Below are 24380 nucleotides of genomic sequence, written 5' to 3'. Positions count from 1 at the left end.
AGGGTGAGAATTAAGAAGGCCACTTTCCAAACAGTATAAGAATTTCATACTTAATCCCTTGCTGTTTCTGCTAATTAGCACTGACATGTGGACTGCTGAATCTCCCAAAGAGATTTCACTGCAAGATCAAAGAGAAAGTAGGATAGGATGGAAGTGGAAAGTTTCTATATAAAAATAAGTGTTTTTGACAAAATAAAGAGACTCGGCAATGAAATGAGTGGGAAAGAGGCGTGAACAGTGCTGCACCTGAACTTGTGTTTTGGTAAGAGAGCCTGCTCTGTTTCTCTTAGAAAGTCTCCTATTAAATAACGTGGCCCACGCACAGCCCAGGGAGATCAGCTTGGTGCTTTGTGACCACCTAGAGGGGTGGGATAGGGAGGGTGGGAGGGAGGGAGACACAGGAGGGAAGAGATATGGGGACATATGTATAACTGATTCACTTTGTTATAAAGCAGAAACTAACACACCATTGTAAAGCAATTATACTCCAATAAAGATGTTAAAATAAATATAAATAAATAAATAAATAAATTTCTCTCTCTCTCTCTCTCTCTCACACACACACACACACACACACACACACACACAGACACACACAAAATGTGGCCCAAATGTGATGTTAAGAAGTTGTTTGGCAGAACAAACCCAGAGTCAAAGCACAAAGAATACAGGACCTAAAAGGGCCTGAACTAGAGCAGCCCTTAGAAACAGATTCTTTGAAGTCTTCCTGCGAATTATATAGCTTGCTGTTGGGTTTGTGCCAGTGAACCATTCTGAGGGTGCTGACAAGAGTTTCCGGCTATCTAACCGCTCACTGCAAGCCACGTAGGCATTTTCCCGCTTTTTATTCTGTGGTCATATTTAGGCTGCTGAGTATCCAAGTTTCATCATCCAAGGGCAGCTTCAGGCTCCTTCAGAGCCAGGCTAGGCATGTGGACTGGGACCAAGATAATGAGCCCAGAGGGCCTGCTACTCTGGCGGTGTTTACCAGAGGACATCCTGTCTCCAGCCAGGTCTACGTAAAAGCCTGAGGAGTGTGGTAAGCGGATTTCCCCCTGTGTCTCAGTTATACCCACACACACTGGGGAAATCTAAATTAGAGGTTCACGAACAATAATACACATGAATAACATAATCACGTGGAAGGGGAAGGGGAAGAAAAGAACCAAGCTAAGTAACTTTGGTAAACAATTTTGGCTGAGTAAGGCTGAAAACAAAAATAACTGTACAAATATTACACTGTAGCTAGTAAATTTGTTTCCACAGCAGTATAGGCTACCAATTCTGAAACTACTTTTATAGTATACTAGGACTAAACAAATAAGTAAATATAATTTAGATAATAAGCTCCAGGTATAAACAAGCAAGGGGGAAAGGCTACACTAAAACCTATGGTGCTAGATTAGGGTTGAAGTTATCATTATGAACTCACAATTATTTTAATATATATACAGATAGATAGAGAAATAAGTGACAATTAAGGAAAGGGGAGGGGAGCATGACCCCTGTGCTGCTGCACTGGAATTGGATCTATCAGTATGAATTAATGGATTTTAATGTGTACACAAATAGATAGACACAGAAACAAATATAATGTGTGTGTATGTGTAGTTAGTATAGCTACAACTATTTCCCAGCTCTGTCTGCTGAGAGGGCCCAGAAAACATGATACCCCAGTAGCAGTGAGCACAGCTAGTACCCAGATCTTGGTTTCCAAATATTATTCTCCAACAAATGGAACGAGGGTTCCATGTATTGATAGAAGTGGTTGATTCCAGAGCTAGGGCAGGAAAAATATAAGATGAGCCTGGAACATCTTGTGGTGCCAGAGAAATAAAGGATTTTTTCAGAAAAAGGATTTTGAAAGGGCAAAAGAGTCAACCTGAAAATTTTCCCAGAGGCCAAGGTTAGAAAAATTTGAGAAACAAAGTAAAAATAATACTAGAATATAATCCCTAGGATAAAGTAAATATCCACAAGTCCATACTGATACAAATAAACAACTGAATAAATGAATAAATAAATAAATGGGGGAGAAGGGACAGTTTTTCCTTCTAGAAGAATTTAAATGAATACATGGAGACAAGAAGGGAAATGCAAAATCATCGTTAGACAAATACCACATTTAGTTATTGTTACAGGCAAGACCCATCAATGAATGCTAAAATTAACAGGTGAAAGTTTAAGGATAAACAGAATATTTGCATAGTTTCACAATATTTCCTCTAAGACATTTATGAATTACAAAGAGAAAAATGGTAACTTTACAGTGGAGAAACCCTGCAGACACAATCTTAAGTGATCAAAGTTAACATCAACAGTAATAGGACTTATTAACATTATGTGGAATTCCCTGGCAGTCCAGTGGTTAGGACTCCACGCTCTCACTGCCGAGAGCCTGGGTTCAACCGCTGGTCAGGGAACTAAGATACCACAAGCCGCATAGCATGGCCCCCAAAAAACAAAAACAAAAACAAAAAACAGAGATTGGCTCAAGATGGTGGAATAGAAGGACATTCTCTCACTCTCTCTTGTGAGAGCACTGGAATCACAACTAACTGCTGAACAATCATCAACAGGAAGACACTGGAACTCAATAAAAAAGATACCCCACATCCAAAGACAAAGAAGAAGCCACAGTGAGATGGTAGGAGGGGCACAATCACAATAAAATCAAATCTCACAACTTCTGGGTGGGTGACTCACAAACTGGAGAACACTTATACCATGGAAGTCCACCCACTGGAGTGAAGGTTCTGAGCTCTACATCAGGCTTCCCAACCTGGGGGTCCGGCAGTGGGAGGAGGAATTCCTAGAGAATCAGACTTTGAAGGCTAGCGGGATTTGATTGCAGGACTTCGATAGGACTGGGGGAAACAGAGACTCTACTCTTGGAGGACACACACAAAGTAGTGTGCACATCCGGAACCAGGGGAAAGAGCAGTGATCCCATTGGAGACTGAACCAGACCTACGGGCTAGTGTTGGAGGGTCTCCTGCAGAGGTCAGGGGTGGCTATAGCTCACTGTGAGGACCAGGACACTGGCAACAGAGGTTCTGGGAAGTACTCCTTGGCGTGACCCTCCCAGAGTCCGCCATTAGCCCCAACAAAGAGCCGGGTAGGCTCCGGTGTTGGGTCGCCTCAGGCCAAACAACCAACAGGGGGGAACCCAGCCCCACCCATCAGCACACAAGTCGATTAAAGTTTTACTGAACTCTGCCCACCAGAGCAACACCCAGCTCTACCCACCACAAGTCCCTCCCATCAGGAAGCTTGCACAAGCCTCTTAGATAGCCCATCCACCAGAGGGCAGACAGCAGAAGCAAGAAGAACTACAATCCTGCAGGCTGTGGAATGAAAACCACATTCACAGAAAGATAGACAAGATGAAAAGCCAAAGGGCTATGTACCAGATGAAGGAACAAGATAAACGCCAGAAAAACAACTAAACGAAGTGGAGATAGGCAACCTTCCAGAAAAGAATTCAGAATAATGATAGTGAAGATGATCCAGGACCTCGGAAAAAGAATGGAGGCAAAGATTGGGAAGATGCAAGAAATGTTTAATGAAGACCTAGAAGAATTAAAGAACAAACACCTAGAAGAATTAAAGAACAAACAAACAGAGATGAACAATATAATAACTGAAATAAAAAATACACGAGAAGGAATCAATAGCAGAATAACTGAGGCAGAAAAACGGATAAGTGACCTGGAAGACAGAATGGTGGAATTCACTGCTGCAGAACAGAAGAATGAAAAAAGAATGAAGAGAAATGAAGACAGTCTAAGGGACCTCTGGACAACATTAAATGCAATAACATTCGCATTATAGGGGTCCCAGAAGGAGAAGAGAGAGAGAAAGGACCCGAGAAAATATTTGAAGAGATTATAGTCAAAAACTTCCCTAACATGGGAAAGGAAATAGCCACCTAAGTCCAGGAAGCGCAAAGAGTCCCAGGCAGGATAAACCCAAGGAGGAATACGCCAAGACACATAGTAATCAAATTGACAAAAATTAAAGACAAAGAAAAATTACTGAAAGCAACAAGGGAAAAATGACAAATAACATACAAGGGATCTTGCATAAGGTTAACAGCTGATTTCTCAGCAGAAACTCTACAAGCCAGAAGGGAGTGGCATGATATACTTAAAGTGATGAAAGGGAAGAAACTACAAGCAAGATTACTCTAGCCAGCAACGATCTCATTCAGATTTGATGGAGAAATCAAAAGCTTTACAGACAAGCAAAACCTAAGAGAATTCAGCACCACCAAACCAGTTCTACAACAAATGTTAAAGGAAATTCTCTAAGTGGGAAACACAAGAGAAGAAAAGGACCTATAAAAACAAACCCCAAACAATTAAGAGAATGTTCATAGGAACATACATATCGATCATTACTTTAAAAGTGAATGGATTAAATACTCCAACCAAAAGACACAGGCTTGCTGAAGGGATACAAAAACAAGACCCATATATATGCTGTCTACAAGAGACCCATTTCAGACTAAAAGTGGGATGGAAAAAGATATTCCATGTAAATGGAAACCAAAACAAAGCTGGAGTAGCAATACTTATATCAGATAAAATAGACTTTAAAATAAAGAATTTTACAAGAGACAAGGAAGGACACTACATAATGATCAAGGGATCAATCCAAGAAGAAGATATAACAATTATAAATATATATGCACCCAACATAGGAGCACCTCAATACATAAGGCAACTGCTAACAGCTGTAAAAGAGGAAATCGACAGTAACACAATAAGAGTGGGGGACTTTAACACCTCACTTACACCAAAGGACAGATCATCCAAAATGAAAATAAATAAGGAAACGGAAGCTTTAAATGACACAACAGACCAGAGAGATTTAATTGATATTTATAGGACATTCCATCCAAAAACAGCAGATTACCCTTTCTTCTCACGTGTGCACGGAACATTCCCCAGGATAGATCACATCTTGGGTCACAAATCAAGCCTCAGTAAATTTAAGAAAATTGAAATCATATCAAGCATCTTTTCAGACAACAACACTATGAGATTAGAAATCAATTACAGGGAAACAAACCATAAAAAAACACAAACACATGGAGGCTAAACAATACGTTACTAAATAACTAAGAGATCACTGAAGAAATCAAAGAGGAAATCAGAAAATACCTAGAGACAAATTACAGTGAAAACACGACAATCCAAAACTTATGGGATGCAGTAAAAGCAGTTCTAAGAGGGAAGTTTATAGCAATACAAGCTTACCTCAAGAAACAAGAAACATCTCAAATAAACACTCTAAACTTACACCTAAAGGAACTGGAGAAAGAAGAACAAACAAAACCCAAAGCTAGTAGATGGAAAGAAATCATAAAGATCAGAGCAGAAATAAATGAAACAGAAACAAAGAAAACAATAGCAAAGATCAATAAAACTAAAAGCTGCTTCTTTGAGAAGATAAACAAAATCGAGAAACCATTAGCCAGACTCATCAAGAAAAAGAGGGAGAGGAATCAAATCAATAAAATTAGAAATGAAAAAGGAGAAGTTACAACAGGCACCACAGAAATACAAAGCATCCTAAGGGACTACTACAAGCAACTCTATGCCAATAAAATGGACAACCTGGAAGAAATGGACAAATTCTTAGAAAGGTATAACCCTCCAAAGCTGAACCAGGAAGAAATAGAAAATATGAACAGACCAATCACAAGTAATGAAATTGAAACTGTGATTAAAAATCTTCCAACAAACAAAAGCCCAGGACCAGATGGCTTCGCAGGTGAATTCTATCAAACATTTAGAGAAGAGCTAACACCCATCCTTCTCAAACTCTTCCAAAAAATTGCAGAGGAAGGAACACTCCCTAACTCATTCTACAAGACCACCATCACCCTGATACCAAAACCAGACAAAGGCACTACAAAAAAAGAAAATTACACACCGATATCACTGATGAATATAGATGTAAAAATCCTCAACAAAATACTAGCAAACAGAATCCAACAGCACATTAAAAGGATCATAAACCATGATCAAGTGGGATTTATCCTAGGGATGCAAGGATTCTTCAATATACGTGAATCAATCAATGTGATACACCATAGTAACAAACTGAAGCATAAAAACCATATGATCATCTCAATAGATGCAGAAAAAGCTTTTGACAAAATTCAACACATATTTATGATAAAAACTCTCCAGAAAGTGGACACAGAGGGAACCTGCCTAAATATAATAAAGGCCATATACGACAAACCCACAGCAAACATCATTCTCAATGGTGAAAAACTGAAAGCATTTCCTCTAAGATCAGGAACAAGACAAGGATGTCCACTCTCGCCACTATTATTCAACATAGTTTTGGAAGTCCTAGCCATGGCAATCAGAGAAGGAAAAGAAATAAAAGGAATACAAACTGGAGAAGAAGAAGTAAAGCTGTCACTGGTGCAGATGACATGATACTATACATAGAGAATCCTAAACATGCTACCAGAAAACTACCAGAGCTAATCAATGAATTTGGTAAAGTTGCAGGATACACAATTAATGCACAGAAATCTCTTACATTCCTATACACTAATGATGAAAAATCTGAAAGGGGAATTAAGGAAACACTCCCATTTACCATTGCAACAAAAAGAATAAAATACCTAGGAATAAACCTACCTAGGGAGACAAAAGACCTGTATGCAGAAAACTATAAGACACTGATGAAAGAAATGAAAGATGATACCAACAGGGCTTCCCTGGTGGCGCAGTTGTTGAGAGTCTGCCTGACGATGCAGGGGACATGGGTTCGTGCCCCCGTCCGGGAAGATCCCACATGCCGCGGAGTGGCTGGGCCCGTGAGCCATGGCCGCTGAGCCTGTGCGTCCGGAGCCTGTGCTCCACAACGGGAGAGGCCACAACAGTGAGAGGCCCACATACAGCAAAAAAAAAAAAAAAAAAAAAAAAAAAAAAGAAAGATGATACCAACAGATGGAGAGATATACCATGTTCTTGGATTGGAAGAATCAATATTGTGAAAATGACTATACTACCCAAAGCAGTCTACAGATTCAATGCAATCCCTATCAAATTACCAATGGCATTTTTTACAGAATTAGAACAAAAAGTCTTAAAATTTGTATGGAGACACAAAAGACCCCAAATAGCCAAAGCAGTCTTGAGGGAAAAAAACGGAGCTGGAGGAATCAGTCTCCCTGACTTCAGACTGTACTACAAAGCTACAGTAATCAAGACAATATGGTACTTGCACAAAAACAGAAATATAGATCAATGGAACAGGATAGAAAGCCCAGAGATAAACCCACGCATCTATGGTCAACTAATCTATGACAAAGGAGGCAAAGATATACAATGGAGAAAAGACAGTCTCTTCAATAAGTGGTGCTGGGAAAACTGGACAGCTACATGTAAAAGAATGAAATTAGAACACTCCCTAACACCATACACAAAAATAAACTCAAAGTGGATTAGAGACCTAAATGTAAGACCAGGCACTATAAAACTCTTGGAGGAAAACACAGGAAGAACACTCTTTGACATAAATCACAGCAAGATCTTTTTTGATCCACCTCCTAGAGTAACAGAAATAAAAACAAAAATAAACAAATGGGACCTAATGAAACTTAAAAGCTTTTGCAAAGCAAAGAAAACCATAAACAAGACAAAAAGACCACCCTGAGAATGGGAGAAAATATTTGCAAACGAATCAACGGACAAAGGATTAATCTCCAAAATATATAAACAGTTCACGCAGCTCAATATTAAAGAAGCAAACTACCCAATCCAAAATCGGGCAGAAGACCTAAATAGGCATTTCTCCAAAGAAGACATACAGAATGCCAGGAAGCACATGAAAAGCTGCTCAACATCACTCATTATTAGAGAAATGCAAATCAAAACTACAATGAGGTATCACCTCACACCAGTTAGAATGGGCATCATCAGAAAATCTACAAACAACAAATGCTGGAGAGGGTGTGGAGGAAAGGGAACCCTCTTGCACTGTTGGTGGGAATGTAAATTGATGCAGCCACTATGGAGAACAGTATGGAGGTTCCTTAAAAAACTAAAAATTGAATTACCATATGACCCAGCAATGCCACTACTGGGCATATACCCAGAGAAAACCATAATTCAAAAAGACACATGCACCCCAATGTTCACTGCAGCACTATTTACAATAGCCAGGTCATGGAAGCCACCTAAATGCCCATCGACAAACGAATGGATAAAGAAGATGTGGTACATATATACAATGGAATATTACTCAGCCATAAGAAGGAACGAAATTGGGTCATTTGTAGAGACACGGATGGATCTAGAGACTGTTGTACAGAGTGAAGTAAGTCAAAAAGAGAAAAACAAATATCGTATATTAACACACATATGTGGAACTTAGAAAAATGTTACAGGTGAACCGGTTTGCAGGGCAGAAATGGAGACACAGAGGTAGAGAACAAACGTATGGACACCAAGGGGGGAAAATGGCGGGGGGTGGGGGTGGTGGTGTGATGAATTGGGAGATTGGGATTGACGTGTATACACTAATATGTATAAAATGGATAACTAATAAGAACCTGCTGTATAAAAAAATAAACAAAATAAAATTCAAAAATTAAAAAACAAAAAAGAAAAAACAACAAAAGAAACCATTAAGTATACCTGATATTATAGTGTCAGGGGCACTGCATCACTTCTTGTAGTATTCTTACCAGTAATGCATAATCTCAATCTATACAGAAGAGAACATCGGAAAACCCCAAATTGAGAGACATTCTACAAAATACCTGACCAGTACTCTTCAAAACTGTCAAGGTCACAAAAGAAAAGCAAAGATTGAGGAACTATTACAAACTGAAGGAGACTAAGGAGACACGACAAGCAAATGCAGCATGAAATTACAGATCAAGTCCTGAAACAGAAAAAAGACCTTAGAGGAAAAATAGGTGACATTCTAATAAGTCTTGTTAATTGTACTTAATGGTATTTTACCAATGTTAATTTCCTAGTTTTGATAATTAAACTATGGTTATGTAAGATGTTAACATTGAGGAGAGCTGGGTGAAGGGTATTCCGGAACTCCATGTAGTATTTTTTGCAATTTTTCTGTATGTCTAAAATTATTTCAAAATAAAGATTCAAACATATAGGTTCAAATCAAGCAGAATCTGTGGCAAAGTAGAGATAATTTATTCATATTGGCTCATTTTTAAATATACCAGCTGATCCTTTTAAAGCTGAGTAATCTGTTTTGGTAGGCCACTAATTTTGTAAAACTCTTTTTGTGTGTCTGAAATTCATACCTAGCACTTCTTTCTAAAACATATATAGTCAGCCCTTTGTATCTGCAAGCTCTACATCTGTGGATTCAACCAACCATGGATAGAAAACATTCGGAAAAAAGAAAAATTTCCAGAAAGTTCCAAAAAGCAAAACTTGATTTGCCGGGCTGGCAACTATTTACATAGCATTTACATTGTATTTACATCTAGTTACATAGCATTTACACTGTATTAGGTGTTGACCTGGAACAAATAGATTGCCAGGGTTTACCCCAGCAAAGATGGATTTATTTGGAATCAGCAAAGAATTGCAGTTTGGGATCTCCAACCTTGGTAATCCATGTGCAAGTTCTTTCAGGGCAAGGGGAGGAGAACTCTTATATTGGGAAAAGTAAGTTGGGAGGGCTGTAGTAGGCAGAGTCCATGGCCTTTCATTGGCTGAGTTCGTGCCAGGAAATAAGAGGTTTTCTTCTTCCTTTTGGGCTCTGCTATTGTCACAGGGCATGAGAGCTCCCCCTTCTGGTCCTCTGACTCTACTTAATTCAGGTTTCTATTTATTAATTTTTTACATAGGTGATATAAGTAATCTAGAGATGATTTAAAGTATACAGGAGTATGTGAATAGGTTATATGCAAATGCTATGCTATTTTATATAAGGGATTTGAGCATCCACAGATTTGGGTATTTGCAGGGGATCCTGGAACCAATCCCCCTTGGATACCAAGGGATGACTGTATTCTTCTTGCACAGTGGAGTTCAATAAAACTAAAAACTTAATCTTATAGGGAACACACATCTTATCCATCTCTCATTGGTTGGGGAACAAATATATCATGGCCCTTTTTCTTTATGTCTTCTCAAGATGGCCCCCTCTGTACTCATTTCCTTTCCTATTTTCTTTCATAAATCTGAACTGTTAACTGTAGCAGGACACATTAACTCCATCCGTCTCATGGAGGGGACGCAGCATCCAAAAGCCTTTGCCCATCTTTCCCAAAATGTTAGTCCCAACTCTTAATAGTTCTTCATATTATACTGGCCTCTGCCTATTCCTAAAGCCAAAACTCTGACCAAACTCGTTGTTTTGTATTTGAATAATTATGACTTCTTGCCTATCAGTCCAAAATGCTACCATCAAACATGTCTAAAGAATTGCTTTGGGCTTCCCTGGTGGCGCAGTGGTTGAGAGTCCGCCTGCCGATGCAGGGCACACAGGTTCGTGCCCCGGTCTGGGAAGATCCCACATGCCGCGGAGCGGCTGGGCCCGTGAGCCATGGCCGCTGAGCCTGCGTGTCTGGAGCCTGTGCTCCGCGATAGGAGAGGCCACAACAGTGAGAGGCCCGCGTACCGCAAAAAAAAAAAAGAATTGCTTTGACTACTTTACTTTTCCCTCATATCTTAGTTATCCATATCATATTCACAGGCCTGCTTTTGATTTCTAGGTCCCTTTTAGTCTAGTCTACATTTATCAAACTCCCTCAATCTCTTCCTGACATTCTTTTCTCTTGTTAAATCCATTCATTTATACATTCATTCCATCAACTTTCACTGAATTTCATCAACGCCCAAGGGCTTGGAGTGGATGTTGTAGGAGACATAAAACATACATATTTATCTTTTCTCATCTGACCACCTCATTTACAAATCTTCCAAGTAATTCCTTTCACCTGAAATGTTTATAAACCCCAAATTTATAGTGTTATCAATCCCACTTCACTGAAAAAAATTTCTGCCTAAGTAGCCTGGGGAGGATGCTGATTAGTCAATAAAAAATTGGCCAGTTAATTTTACAAAAAGTGAAACTAAAGAAAGGGATAGAAGAGTAAAATAAAATGCAGACCATTAAAAGTAGAAGCACAAACATGTCACTGTTTAGGATCTGAGCTACCAAAAGGCAAGTAACTTTCTGAATAATTCTTCTGAATAATCCAGAACACAATGGTCCACAAGACTGTCAAAGTGGAAGCTATGCTTTCAAACTGCCAGAGATCTACATTAGTACTTGCATGCAATTCTAAAAAGGGTAATTTAGGAAGACATCCCAAATTCATACCCCAATTTCCCAGGATCACATGGAGAATATAAGAATAGCCCTGAATAGAGGATTGAAGCACTCCCCTGTGTACTAAGCCAGCTGGGTAGCACAGAACAAATGGTGTAGGCAACTTTGGTATTTGTAACGAGGCTCAATTGGGCTTAGTGTTACACTGTCCATCTCTGACGGAGCCCTTTGTCATTTATGCTACAGAATGCTGAACAAAGGGACATTACAATTCCTACCTGGTGATTTTCCTTGAAAGTTTGGATTAATAACTCTTTCAGTTTCTTCTTTCTTTCTTTTGCCATTTTTTCTTCATCCAGAAGAATATGAACACTTTGAAACATGCCTTTCTCTGGATTTTTTGGAGAATTTTCTTCTTGCTTTTTCTTCTCTCTATTAATAACAATTAAAAAACACAAGTATGAATAATAGACTTAACAATGAGTAATTAGAACATAACATAGTGGAATGAACACTGAATTTTCCATCAGAAGATAGAGATTTTTAGATCTGCCCCTAAAACTACAAAGTAGGGTGATTTTTTTTTGAGATTTAGTTTATTCCTTTATAAAATACAGTTAAATGAAATAAAATTATAATGCACTCTGAAAAGGAGAAAGCCTTATATATATTTTAGTAAAGTATTTTTATTGAGTTTAACATTGAGTGATACCTTGATCAAAATTTGAGAGATAACAACTATCAGGTATTCTCTAATATAGACATAAGTTCTCTCTCTTCTTACAAGGGGAGACAAAACAGGACCCTCAGGTAAGAAAGGAATGACATTTTTTTTCCCCACAAGGTTTTTACAAGGTTTCTAGGAAGAAAAATAATAAAAGAATCAGGTGTTACTGAATAAGGAGAAAATGGAATTTATATTAATTCTAAAATAGCTGGAAAGAGAAAAAATAGAACTTAGTAACAATAAGGAAAAGGACTTCAGGCAAGTTAACAAGAATCTCTTAGTAACTCTGTTGCTCATATTTCTGCTTATCTCTTTCTCACTCACCTACCTTTTCTTTCTCATCCAGGTTATCCCTCTTACACTCAGAATCCAAGCCAGCTCATAGGCATTGCCTTCTTGTTGGAGTGTATTAAACTACACAGGTGTGTGTAAGTGTATAAGGTATATATTTTATCAATGATGTAGTAAAGATAGCATCTAGTCAGGAATCTGGATTCATGGGTTCTGGCCACAAATCAGCTGTGAAAACTCAGGCAAGTCACCCAGTCTTTCTGAATTTCACTTTACAGTTGTGGAAACTCAAATTGAGAGAGGGATGACAGAATAATCTATAGACATTCATTCATTAATTATCATATATCACACAGGGGACACAAAATCTTATTACTGCTGATATGAACCATCATTTGGTTAAGGTGGTTTCTCCAGTGTAAAGTTGCTATTTTTCCCTTTGTAATTAATAAATCTCTTAGAGAAGATACTTTGAAACTATGCAATGAAGCAGGTTTAGGACACCTTACAAATAAATTTTAAAAGCCCTACCAACAATAAAATTTTATTGACTCTTACCAAACTTACTAATGCCATAACAATGTTATATTAGATAGTTACAGACAGATCATAGTGGGCATTTAAAGAAATACAGTTCTAATACCATGGATGTAGTCTTTTAAAAAAACATCAAAATACATATCTGTTATGAAAGCAATGTTTGCTCATTGTGCAAAATTGGAGATGTATAAAAGCCATTCATATTTCCACCCAGAAGAAAACCCTGATAACATGTCAGTGCTGTTTCATTGTACAACTAGTATTTATTAATTTCTCCAATATTAGTGTCTGTTATTATAAATAATATTATTTTCATTATCTTTGTGTACAAATCTTTGGATTTCTGATCACTTTCTACACTTGATCTTAGCCAAAAGGCCGAGAAGCAATTCTGATCCCTTTCTTAGGGTAGTTTTCCTAGGACTGGAATTCCCCGGTCAAGTGATAACATTTTTATGGCTCTTATTGTTTATTGCCAAATTGCTTTCTGGAACGTTTAAACCAGTCTGTCCACCTAGAAGTACTGCATATTACCTGTCTCACTGTATCTGTGGATAAGCTTTTTTTTTTTTGCCCACTTTTATTTATTTTTTATTTTTTTTTAAACATCTTTATTGGAGTATAATTGCTTTACAATGGTGTGTTAGTTTCTGCCTTTTAGTTTCTGCTTTATAACAAAGTGAATCAGCTATACATATACATATATCCCCATGTGGATAAGCTTTTAACTTTTAAAAGAAATGACTGGTTAGTGAATGTCTGTTGAGTGCCCACTGTGAGCAGAACTTCCTGCTACCATCAAATATTACTTGTTTTCACAATTTATTTTAGGTCAGCCTAGATTCTTCAGGGCTTGAGAACAATCTGAAGAGCAAGGCTGACCTTAGCAAGAACTCACTAAAAAACTGGAGATTGCTTTCTGAAAGGAAAGGCCTCTGGAGGAGGCTTCAGCCTGGCACTTGGAAGAATGAAATGCACGTCCACTGCCGAGCTGTTTTAAACTGGGTAGGATGAGAGCAGTCAAGAACACAGGGGGAAAAGCTGTGTAGGCTAATGGGGGTGGAAGCGGGTGGCAGGCTAATAGGTCTTTCTGGCCCCTCAGTTTGAGTATTCAGGCATTTCAGGTACATTGTCCTAAGGCTTTTGCAGTTTATGCACCAGTGCTGTTTCTCAGAATAAATACATTAGTTATTTCATTTATGAAGCTCATTTTCTGCATGAGGATACACAATAGTACTACATCCTGTGAGGAGTATTTTGATTTCCCTCTTATGTCAGATATTCTTTTTCTTTATCAGTAGCAGTAAGGCAATGGTGACTCTCAGTATGATTATCAGAAGATAAGACACGGAGGCAATTCACAATAGAATGAGGCATAATTAGCAAACGTGCATAAGGAAACGTGTTCAACCTTACAAATGTTCAGGTACACAAAGAGATGCACACTAACCAATAAAATACCTATTAAAAGTGCAAAAATATTGAAAATGATCTCCCCCAATGCTGAGTGGGGCTCACTGTCAGCAATTGTGTAAATATGCACAACTTGTCTGGAAAGGAAGTTGGCAATGTTTCAAAAGTCATAAAAAACCTACACAATTTACCTCAGTAATTACACTCCTATGAACATAATTCAAAAGAATGAAAAAGCTCTATGCTTAAGGATGCTCACTGCACTATTGGTGAAAAATCTGAAATTAGCTGAAATGCTTACCAGTATAGGGAGTGGAGGTCATTACATAAATTATGGTATAGGAACTCAGTGGAGTAATATACAGACCTTAGGACTCCAGGCGATGTGGTGATTACAACAAGCAGAATAACCAATTAAATGTACTTTATGGTTGCAGCTAAGTTCATAAAGGGACCAAGACCACGAGGAAACATAGAAAAATGGAAATAGTTAACTTGTTAAGATGGTGGACTAGTGGGTGATTTCTCTTTTGTGTTTTATTATTGCATTGTCTGTGCATTTTAAGGACCTTTAAAGTACTTCCAAAATGACTGCTTTAACAAAAAAAACTTCATGCTGCTCATCAGGTTGGCTTACATTTTCCATGCTTCTTCCACAGTGCGTCTCCTCTCAATTATCTCCCTCCGCAGCTTTACCATCTCCCTTTGAATCTCCTCCTCCTCTTTCTTGGCCTCTAGAGCCTTCCTTTTTTTCTCTTCTTGCACCAGATACTGAGCCTCTAAGAAGGCTGATTTTTTCAGGGTCTTTTCAATTCTCTGGCGCTCCAGTTCTTTCTCACGTCTTAAGCGATTTTCTTTTACCTTAAAGAGAATACAACAAGGGTGAAATGCAGCCTTTCAAGTAGAAAGGGATATGCAAAACCTTAGAACACATTTTGAAGTTCAGAATACAACTACTTTGAAACATTTTGGCCCAGAACCCCACTGTTTATCAGAAAAATAGGGGAAACTCATTTGTTTACTGGGTAATGGCCTATACAAAATTTTAAATGAAGTCAGGCGAGATGACTCCAAACAATTTGGGAATGATCGGCACTACAGAAAAGCTGAAAATCCAATGGGTTGGATGACAAATTCTGGATTTTTATTTAGTAATGATTTTCAATCCATAAGATTTTCCAAGGCGTACATTACTTTTATTTAGGCTCTGTCTGTATGTTAATTATAATTTAAGAAAGAATAAGGATATTTTGGAGAGGCAACTTTGTGAAGGCTAGAACAGTGATTTACTGCCTTAAAGGAGCATCAGGACCATTTATTCAATTCTATCTTTATTTGAACTTATCAGTGATTCTGGATCATATTTGGAAATCAAAACCACAAACTTCACAGATATTTCTGAATAAGCACAATCATTTTTTTCAAACTCAATTCTTTAGACTAGCTATGAATTAAGGAGTGGTCCTTTCCTTCCTGCTTCACTTAACTTTACCCTTATCTTACTCTTCAGTTATGATAAGACTTCTAGATAACGGCTACCTCTTACTGAACCTTCTCTCTTCCCTTTTATCATAAATCCAAACCAGGATCATGCTTCTACTCCAGTTTCTCTCAAATCCTTAGTGCTGCTTTGGCATACAATATGGTTTAAAGTAATCAGAAATTCAGTGTTATAAAAAGATAGCATACACACATATAGACGTTAATACTACTCTGGTCTTGGTTCTGGACATGTGGAAAAGACTTGGTCTTTCGGACTTCCTGAAGTTCCTCTACAAAGTGTTGAGATGAATTTTTTTCCTATAACCTACTATTCCCTTTGGAGAAAAGAAAGTTCCCATACGCCTTTCTAATTCAAAACAGCTGAACTAGATTTAATTCCGCTCTGTCTTCCCTTTCAAATTATAATCACAAAATAAGTGAATTTTTCCACTGTCTAGAAAAGAATTATCATTATAACATTCACCAGAATATTCATGATATTAATATCTTGATGTCACAATACAAAAACCAAATTCAAGCAAAACCCAATCTACATATTTATAATAGGAAGTATCACATCCAAACTAATAAAGTTTAGTTCACCACTCTCATGGTTAAAATCAATTATTCCTTTTTTTGGTTTTCTTAAATAAATTGTTTCCTATCCTCAGCTTATGAGCATTATTTTTCTTCTGAAGTTCTTATATTTTATTTTTATTCTTTCTAACCAAACCACAGATGGCACCCTTTTTCACAATAAAGCCTAAGTCTTTATTTAAGCTTATTAAATGTGTTACACAAAAATTGCTTCCTGTTATCCATTTTAATTTTGCTTTTCCCTCCCACCTGCTTATGTCTCATCTCCATGGTAAGATGAGGATCCTTCTGCCACTTCTTGTCTTGGTTTTCATTCATTCCAAGATCTTCCAATATCCCAGAATCTACCACATCTTTATGGAGCAGATGGTCTATGAATTTTTGAAAGGTGATACTTTCGTCTTCTTCCTCCAAATAACCACATAAATCTGGGGGAAACATAACAACAACAAAGAAGGAAAAATTTTTTAATTTTTTTAAAACTTAATTTTAGTATAATTTCCATATTTATGTAAATAGTCCTGGTACAATAAAAATACAAAGCTGTGAATGTTCGATAAATAGTAACTGATAATGCCAGTTGGATGAATACAGCCCTCAGCAATTACCTTCAACTAAGGGGAAAAAACCTCCACTCATGAGGAACTGCCCTCACCCAAGTCACTAACTCCCTCACTGCCAAATTTAAAAGCTATTACTTTTACATTTATGTTACAAGGATCTAAACATCCTTGAGGACTCCATTGCTCTTCTTAAAAAAGGCTTTAGGGGCTTCCCTGTTGGCACAGTGGTTGAGAATCTGCCTGCTAATGCAAGGGACACAGGTTCGAGCCCTGGTCTGAGAGGATCCCACATGCCGTGGAGCAACTAGGCCTGTGAGCCACAACTACTGAGCCTGCGTGTCTGGAGCCTGTGCTCCGCAACAAGAGAGGCCGTGATAGTGAGAGGCCCGCGCACCACGATGAAGAGTGACCCCCGCTTGCCACAACTAGAGAAAGCCCTCACACAGAAATGAAGACCCAACACAGCAAAAATAAATTAATTAATAAACTCCTACCCCGAACATCTAAAAAAAAAAAAAGGCTTTACTGTGGTATAATTGACATGTAATAAACTTGTAAGTATTTAAAGTCTGCAGTAAGCTTTGACATATATAGATACAAGTAAACATCATTACAATCAAGATAATGAATGTGTCTGTCAGCTGCAAAAGGGTCCTCATGCAGATTTGCAATCTCTTCCTCTCACTCCTCCCCATGCTCTTTGCCCTATCCCGGGCAACCCCAGACCTACTTTCTGCCAATAGATTAGTTTAAATTTTCCAGAATTTGGTATCAATTAAATCATATACTATGTACTCTTTCTGGTCGTCCTTCTTTTACTCAGCATAATTATTTTGACATTCATTCATGTTGTTGTATCAATAGTTTATCCCTTTTTATTGCTGAGTAGTATTCCACTGTATGGGCATACCACATTTGTTCATTCATTCATCTGGGGATAAACATTTGGGTTGCCTCCAGATTTTGGCTATTACAAATAAAGTTGTTATGAACATTTGTGTACAAGTCTTTGTATGAACATTTGCTTTCTTTTCTCTTGGAAAAATGCCTAGGACTGGAATGGTTGGATCACATAAGTATGTGTTTAACTTTTTAAGAAACTGTCAAGCTGTTTTCCAAAGTGGTTATACAATTTCACATTCTCACCAGCAGTGTAGGAGGGTTCCAGTTCCTCCACATCCTTACCAAAACTTGGTATGATCAGTCTTTTAATTTAAGCCATTTTAATAGGTGCATTGTGGTTACTCATGGTAGTTTTAATTTGCTTTTTCCTAATGACTAGCAATATTGAATATCGTTCTTGATGATGTTCTATTTAGTTCCATACATTATTGAAAATGGGGTACTGAAGTCTCCAACTGTTATTGCTGAATTATCTGTTTCTCCCTTCAATTTTGTCAGTTTATGCTTCACATATTTGGGGGCTCTTTGTTAGGTGCATATATGTTTACACTTATGTTTTCTTGATGGATTGACCCTTTTATTATTATAGAATGCCCTTCTTTGTCTTGAGTAACAATTTTTTATCTTAGAGCCTATTTTTTCTGAGATTAGTAAGCTGTTCTCACTCTCTTTTGGTTACTGTTTGCATAGTACATCTTTTTCCATCCTTTTATTTTCAAGCTGTTTGTGTCTTTGACTCTAGACTGTGTCTCCTGGGATAGCATATAGTTAGGTCATATTTTTAAGTTCATTCTGCCAGTCTCCATCTTTTGATTGGGATGTTTAATCCATTTACATTAATGTAATTCTTGATAAGGCAGGATTTACGCTTGTCATTTTGATATTTGTTTTCTATATGTCTCATGTAAATGCCCCTTTCAGGATGAAAAATTTACCTTTTATTACTAGTTTGATGAGAGTTTTAATCAGGAATTAATTTTGTCAAGTATTTTTCCTGTACCTATTGAGATAATCATATGTTAATAATTTTTTTAAATTTTATTTATTTATTTATTTATTTATGGCTGTGTTGGGTCTTCATTGCTACACGCGGACTTTCTCTAGTTGCGGCAAGCAGGGGCTACTCTTTGTTGTGATGGCTTCTCTTGTTGCAGAGCATGGGCTCTAGATGTGCGGTCCTCAGTAGCTGTGGCATGCAGGCTCAGTAGCTGCGGCACACGAGCTTAGTTGCTCCACGGCATGTGGGATCTTCCTGGACCAGGGCTCGAACCTGTGTCCCCTGCATTGTCAGGGGGATTCTTAACCATTGCACCACCAGGGAAGTCCGTTAGTTAATAATTTTGATAAACATCCTTTTTTAATGGCTAGGTAATATTTTTGTTCAATGTTTCGATCCCCCAAAAAAGTAATACTACAAGCATAAGATGAGTGAGGCCTCATAAGATACTAGAAGGTAATAACAAATCTAAGTAAAGAGGTATAACTAGATATATTAGCACCATATGAAAGAAAGTAGCAGTCTCATTATATTTCAGACATGCTTCAGAATAAATATTACGTACTGAAATGCCTCACTTTAATAATGATATCATTAAACTAGAAAACATCCAGAAGGTGGCAACCTGTATATCTAGAAACAATGTGATATAAAGAACTGTTGAGAGTACTGGTGCTATTTAATCTAGGAAGACTGATGTATATGAAAGATCAGATATGATTACAACTCCCACAAGAAAAGAAAAGACTGTTCTTGAGAGAGAGAACATGATATTATTTTCTGTTGCACAAAAGGGTAAAAGTTACTGAGGACAAAATCCTAATTCTCCTAACTAAGAGAGAATTTATGAATATTAGAGCCTCACAACAGGTGAATGGGCTCCTCCCAGAGTGCAGGCTCCCTATCCTGGGAGGTGTTTAGGCAGAGGTTGTATTACCCCATATTAGGGATACTGTAGAAGAATCTCTGTCTAAGGGGGTGAAGAGGGTAGATTGGATTAGGTGATCTTGAGGAGTCCCCAAACTTTAAGGGCTCATGACTTTGTGATTTGTGAGCTGGGGATTCTGTAGTGTCCTAAACAAGGGAAATGCTGCAAGAGGAGCTCATCAGGGGTGTCTGAGCCATGCATGGCAAGATGCCACCACCATCACTATGCCTACCCTTATGCTTAGGGAAAAAAATCTTAGACTCTTTGGTTACAACTGAGGAATCCTCACAAGTTAGCTACTTAACTTGTCTGAACTAACTCCGTGTACAAGTACTAACCTCCCTTATAAAGATATATGAAGCATTTTGTAAACACAAAATGAGATATCAATGTTTAAATATAGTAAAACATTTAAAAGCCATCAAAGTAAATGGTCATCCAATAATATATGGAAAGAGGCACTCTTAAACAGCATTAATTGCCTTTATAATCATAAGAAGAATTACAAATAATAGAATATTTTAATTTTAAAAAAATGACGAATTTACTGAGGATATAGATAAGTAATTTAAATTGAATCAAGAAAAATTAAAGCCAATTACAAAACTAAGCAAAACACAGAAAAGTCAAATAACATATCATTTATTATTCAAAACAATTAAAAAGTTTTGGACACGTTCTTGGACACATTCATTGGATGTTAAAGCTTAGCACAATTAAGTAAGTTCTTACCATCGCACTTGTCATATTTCAAATGCCCGTTGGCTTCTGGCACAGGAGGGATACGTGACACAGTGTCTTCAGCATCACCGTCCCCATCACTTGCTAGTTCTTGTTTAAGTTTGGTATCTAACCAGTCATTGACCAATTCCTGAGCTGTCAATAAAACAAAAACATCTTTTTACTTCGGAGACTTTCTTCATTTGCTGTTTTCACTCATTCAGTAAATGTTAACTGAGCACTTATCATGTGTCAAGTACTGCTCTAGATGTTGGGAATATACCAGTGAATAAAAGAGGAAAAATAAAACCTACCACCATGAAGCTTATGTTCTAATTGGGGAAGAGAGACAATGAACAAGCAAGTTAGAAAAACAGAGTAGGAGAAGGAGAAATGGTGTACAAGAAATGAAAGATGGGTGTTGATAGTTTTAAATTAAAACTGGGTTTTGGGTGGTCAAAGGAGACCTCACTGAGAAGACATTTGAGCAAAAAAGGGAAGGAAGTAAGGGAGTGAGCCATCTGGCTATGTAAGGGAAAATTAATCTGTGCAGAGGGAAAACAAGTGCAAAGGCCCTAAGGCAGTAGAGTGTCTAGTGTATTGGAAAAACAGCATGGAGGTGGTATGGCTGGAGGAATGAGTGAAGGGAGAGTAGTTGGAGATGAGCTAGAAGAGGTAATGTAGGGATCAGGTTTAGAGCAGTGGTTCTAGAGCAGTGGGGGTGATCTTACTCCCCAGTGGACATCTGGCAATGTCTGGAGCCATTTTTGGTTATTACAACTGGGGAACTGGGTAGAGGCCAGGGATGCTGCTAAACATCCTACAATTCATAGGACAGGCCCCACAACAAAAATTATCTGGCCCAAAATATCAACAGTGTTGAGGTTGAAAACACTTTGTTTAGATAAGTCTTGACAGCATTCTAGGTACTTTGGCTTTTACTCTGTATGTAATGGGAGGTTTTTGAGCAAAGAGGTAACATATTTTAAGAGCATCACTCTGACTACTATGTTAAAATAGACAATACGGGGACAAGCTCAGAAGCCGGAGACAACAGTTGAGAGACAAATATCCAGAAAAGGGGTGATGATGGCCTGGACCTGAAGTGGAGGTACTAGAAATGCTCAGATTCTAGAACATAATGTTTTGAGGTGGAGTTGACATGATTTGCTGATGGGCTGGATATGGAATGTGAGAGAAAGAAATCTATAAGGGTTTTGGCTTAAGCAACTACAGAATGGAGATGTCATTTACCGAGATAGGGAAGACCAAGGGAGCAGCAGGTTTGGATGGAAGATCAGGAGTTCAGTATCAGATGAGTTGGGTTTGAGATGCTTATGAGACATCCAAATAGGGATGTCAAATAGGTATTGGTTATATCATCTGGATTTCAAGGGAGAGGTCCAAGCTGAAGAAATAAACATGGGTGTTGTCAGCAAACAAATGGTATTTAAAGCCATAGAAATGAATGAGATCAGCAAAGGAGGAAGGTAGATACAGAACTGGTTCAAGGACTAAGCCCTGAGGAACTCTAGTATTTAGAGGTTGAAGAGATAAGGCAGAACCAGGTAAATAGACTAGGAAGGAGAGACCATTGAGATAGGAGGAAAATCAAAGAGTGTGATATCCTGGAAGCCAACTTCCATTTGGATTTCTTTCTTAGTGACATTCAGAAAATCTTCTTAATTATAGAGTTATGAGAGAAAATGTCTACTTTAGCATTACTTTCATCATTATCATACAGCTCTTATGGATAGGGCATGGGCATTTCAAAGAAGAAAAATGTCTATTTTAGTATTATCTTCATCATTGTTATTATCATTATTGCACAACTCTAAGGGAATGGAGTGTTTCCAAATACTAAATGATGCCAAGAGACATTTAATATAGATAGGAATCCATGATATGTAAAAATAGAAAAAAATGAATCAAGGTGATAGAAACTAAGTGTAAAAAGTACGCTAGAGGGCTTCCCTGGTGGCGCAGTGGTTGAGAGTCCGCCTGCCGATGCAGGGCACGCGGGTTCATGCCCCGGTCTGGGAGGATCCCACATGCCGCGGAGCAGCTGGGACCGTGAGCCATGGCCACTGAGCCTGTGTGTCCGGAGCCTGTGCTCCACAACGGGAGAGGCCACAGCGGTGAGAGGCCCGTGTACCGCAGGAAAAAAAAAAGTACGCTAGCAACAGACACTACTAGCTTTCAGAGGAAGGTAGAGAAAGTGAGCAGATATTTACTGAGTAACCCTGTGTACAATGGTTCACATATTTATAATAAATTATGTGTAAAATAATTTGGATCTACTAAATGCCATTTATTAGTAAATAGAGGTTTACTATGAAGTGCTCCAAAAGAACAAGGAATGAGAACGTCTCTGGGAGGGTTCAACTGTAGTAACGCTTCATGTTGGATCAGAGGCTTGACGCCTACCTCAAAGCAGAGTTTCTCAAAGTATGTTCCCCAGAACACTAGTTCTTACTGAATATCAATAGACAGCTGATGAGAGGAGGAAAAAAGGATATAAACCTTTGAAACACATGTTCTATTCATACACTAGTACTTTCTAATGTGGATCACTAGTTTCTCAGGATATTAATATGTATTTCAAGATAAAAAGAGTTCAGGTTCTAGGAAGCTTGGAAAATGGGGTAAGTAAATATATATTTAACTGCAGGACTTTTTGGAAACCTTGAGTGGCTAAAGTATAGTGTGTATTCCTATTGGTGGGGTGGGAGAAGGGGTGGGTAAGACATCGCCTTGCCAATTACTGAATCAATCTCCTTTCTCCAACTCCAGTACCACCAACCACCCAAGACCAAGTGCCATTACAGCTCACAGAGACCACTGCAATAGCCTCCCACTAGTCTCCCTTTTCCCTTTTTCTTCCCTATAAATCATTCTTCATATATTAAAAGCACCTCATATATTAAAAGCACTTCATATATTTAAGCACCTCTGCTTAAAACCCTTCAGTGATGTCTAATCATACTCAGAATAAAATCTAAATTCTTCCCCCAGGCCTATAAGGCCCTATGTGACATGTCTTCTGCTCATGCCTGCAAGCTCACCTCCATGGGGTAGCTGCAGCAACACTGGTCTTCCTTCAGTTCCTCAAGCACACCAAGCTTGTACTTTAACTTTTTTTTTTTTTAACATCTTTATTGGAGTATAATTGCTTTATAATGGTGTGTTAGTTTCTGCTTTATAACAAAGTGAATCAGCTATACATACACATATATCTCCATATTTCCTCCCTCTTGTGTCTCCCTCCCACCCTCCCTATCCCACCCCTCTAGGTGGGCACAAAGCACGGAGCTGATCTCCCTGTGCTATGCTGCTGCTTCCCACTAGCTATCTATTTTACATTTGGTAGTGTATATATGTCCATGCCACTCTCTCACTTTGTCCCAGCTTACCCTTCCCACTCCCCATGTTCTCAAGTCCATTCTCTACATCTGCATCTTTATTCCTGTCCTGCCCCTAGGTTCTCCAAATTTTTTTTTTTAGATTCCATATATATGTGTTAGCATACAGTATTTGTTTTTCTCCTTCCGACTTACTTCACTCTGTATGACAGACTCTAGGACCACCCACCTAACTACATATAACTCAATTTTGTTTCTTTTTATGGCTGAGTAATATTCCATTGTATATATGTGCCACATTTACTTTATCCATTCATCTGTTGATGGACACTTAGGTCGCTTCCATGTCCTGGCTATTGTAAATAGAGCTGCAATGAACATTGTGGTACATGACTCTTTTTGAATTATGGTTTTCTCAGGGTATATGCCCAGTAGTGGCATTGCTGGGTCATATGGTAGTTCTATTTGTAGTTTTTTAAGGAACCTCCATACTGTTCTCCATAGTGGCTGTATCAATTTACATTCCCACCAACAGTGCAAGAGGGTTCCCTTTTCTCCACAC

General features: G+C 38.2%; 1 protein-coding gene across 1 annotated transcript in view; it reads right to left on the bottom strand.

Annotated features, from left to right (window-relative positions):
- CCDC191 (coiled-coil domain containing 191) overlaps positions 1-24380 on the bottom strand; it is a gene marked incomplete at both ends in the record, with an annotated part of 104676 nt that overhangs the window by 65522 nt on the left and 14774 nt on the right. Inside the window, 4 exons of the mRNA XM_079705261.1 lie at positions 11574-11727; positions 14904-15127; positions 16595-16773; positions 20469-20612. Coding sequence (XP_079561387.1) covers positions 11574-11727; positions 14904-15127; positions 16595-16773; positions 20469-20612 — 701 coding nt within the window. The remainder of the gene's footprint in view (positions 1-11573; positions 11728-14903; positions 15128-16594; positions 16774-20468; positions 20613-24380) is intronic.

Source organism: Hyperoodon ampullatus (genome assembly GCF_949752795.1).
Source record: "Hyperoodon ampullatus genome assembly, chromosome: 5".
NCBI lineage: Eukaryota > Metazoa > Chordata > Mammalia > Artiodactyla > Ziphiidae > Hyperoodon > Hyperoodon ampullatus.
This window is presented reverse-complemented; position numbering and strand designations above follow the sequence as displayed.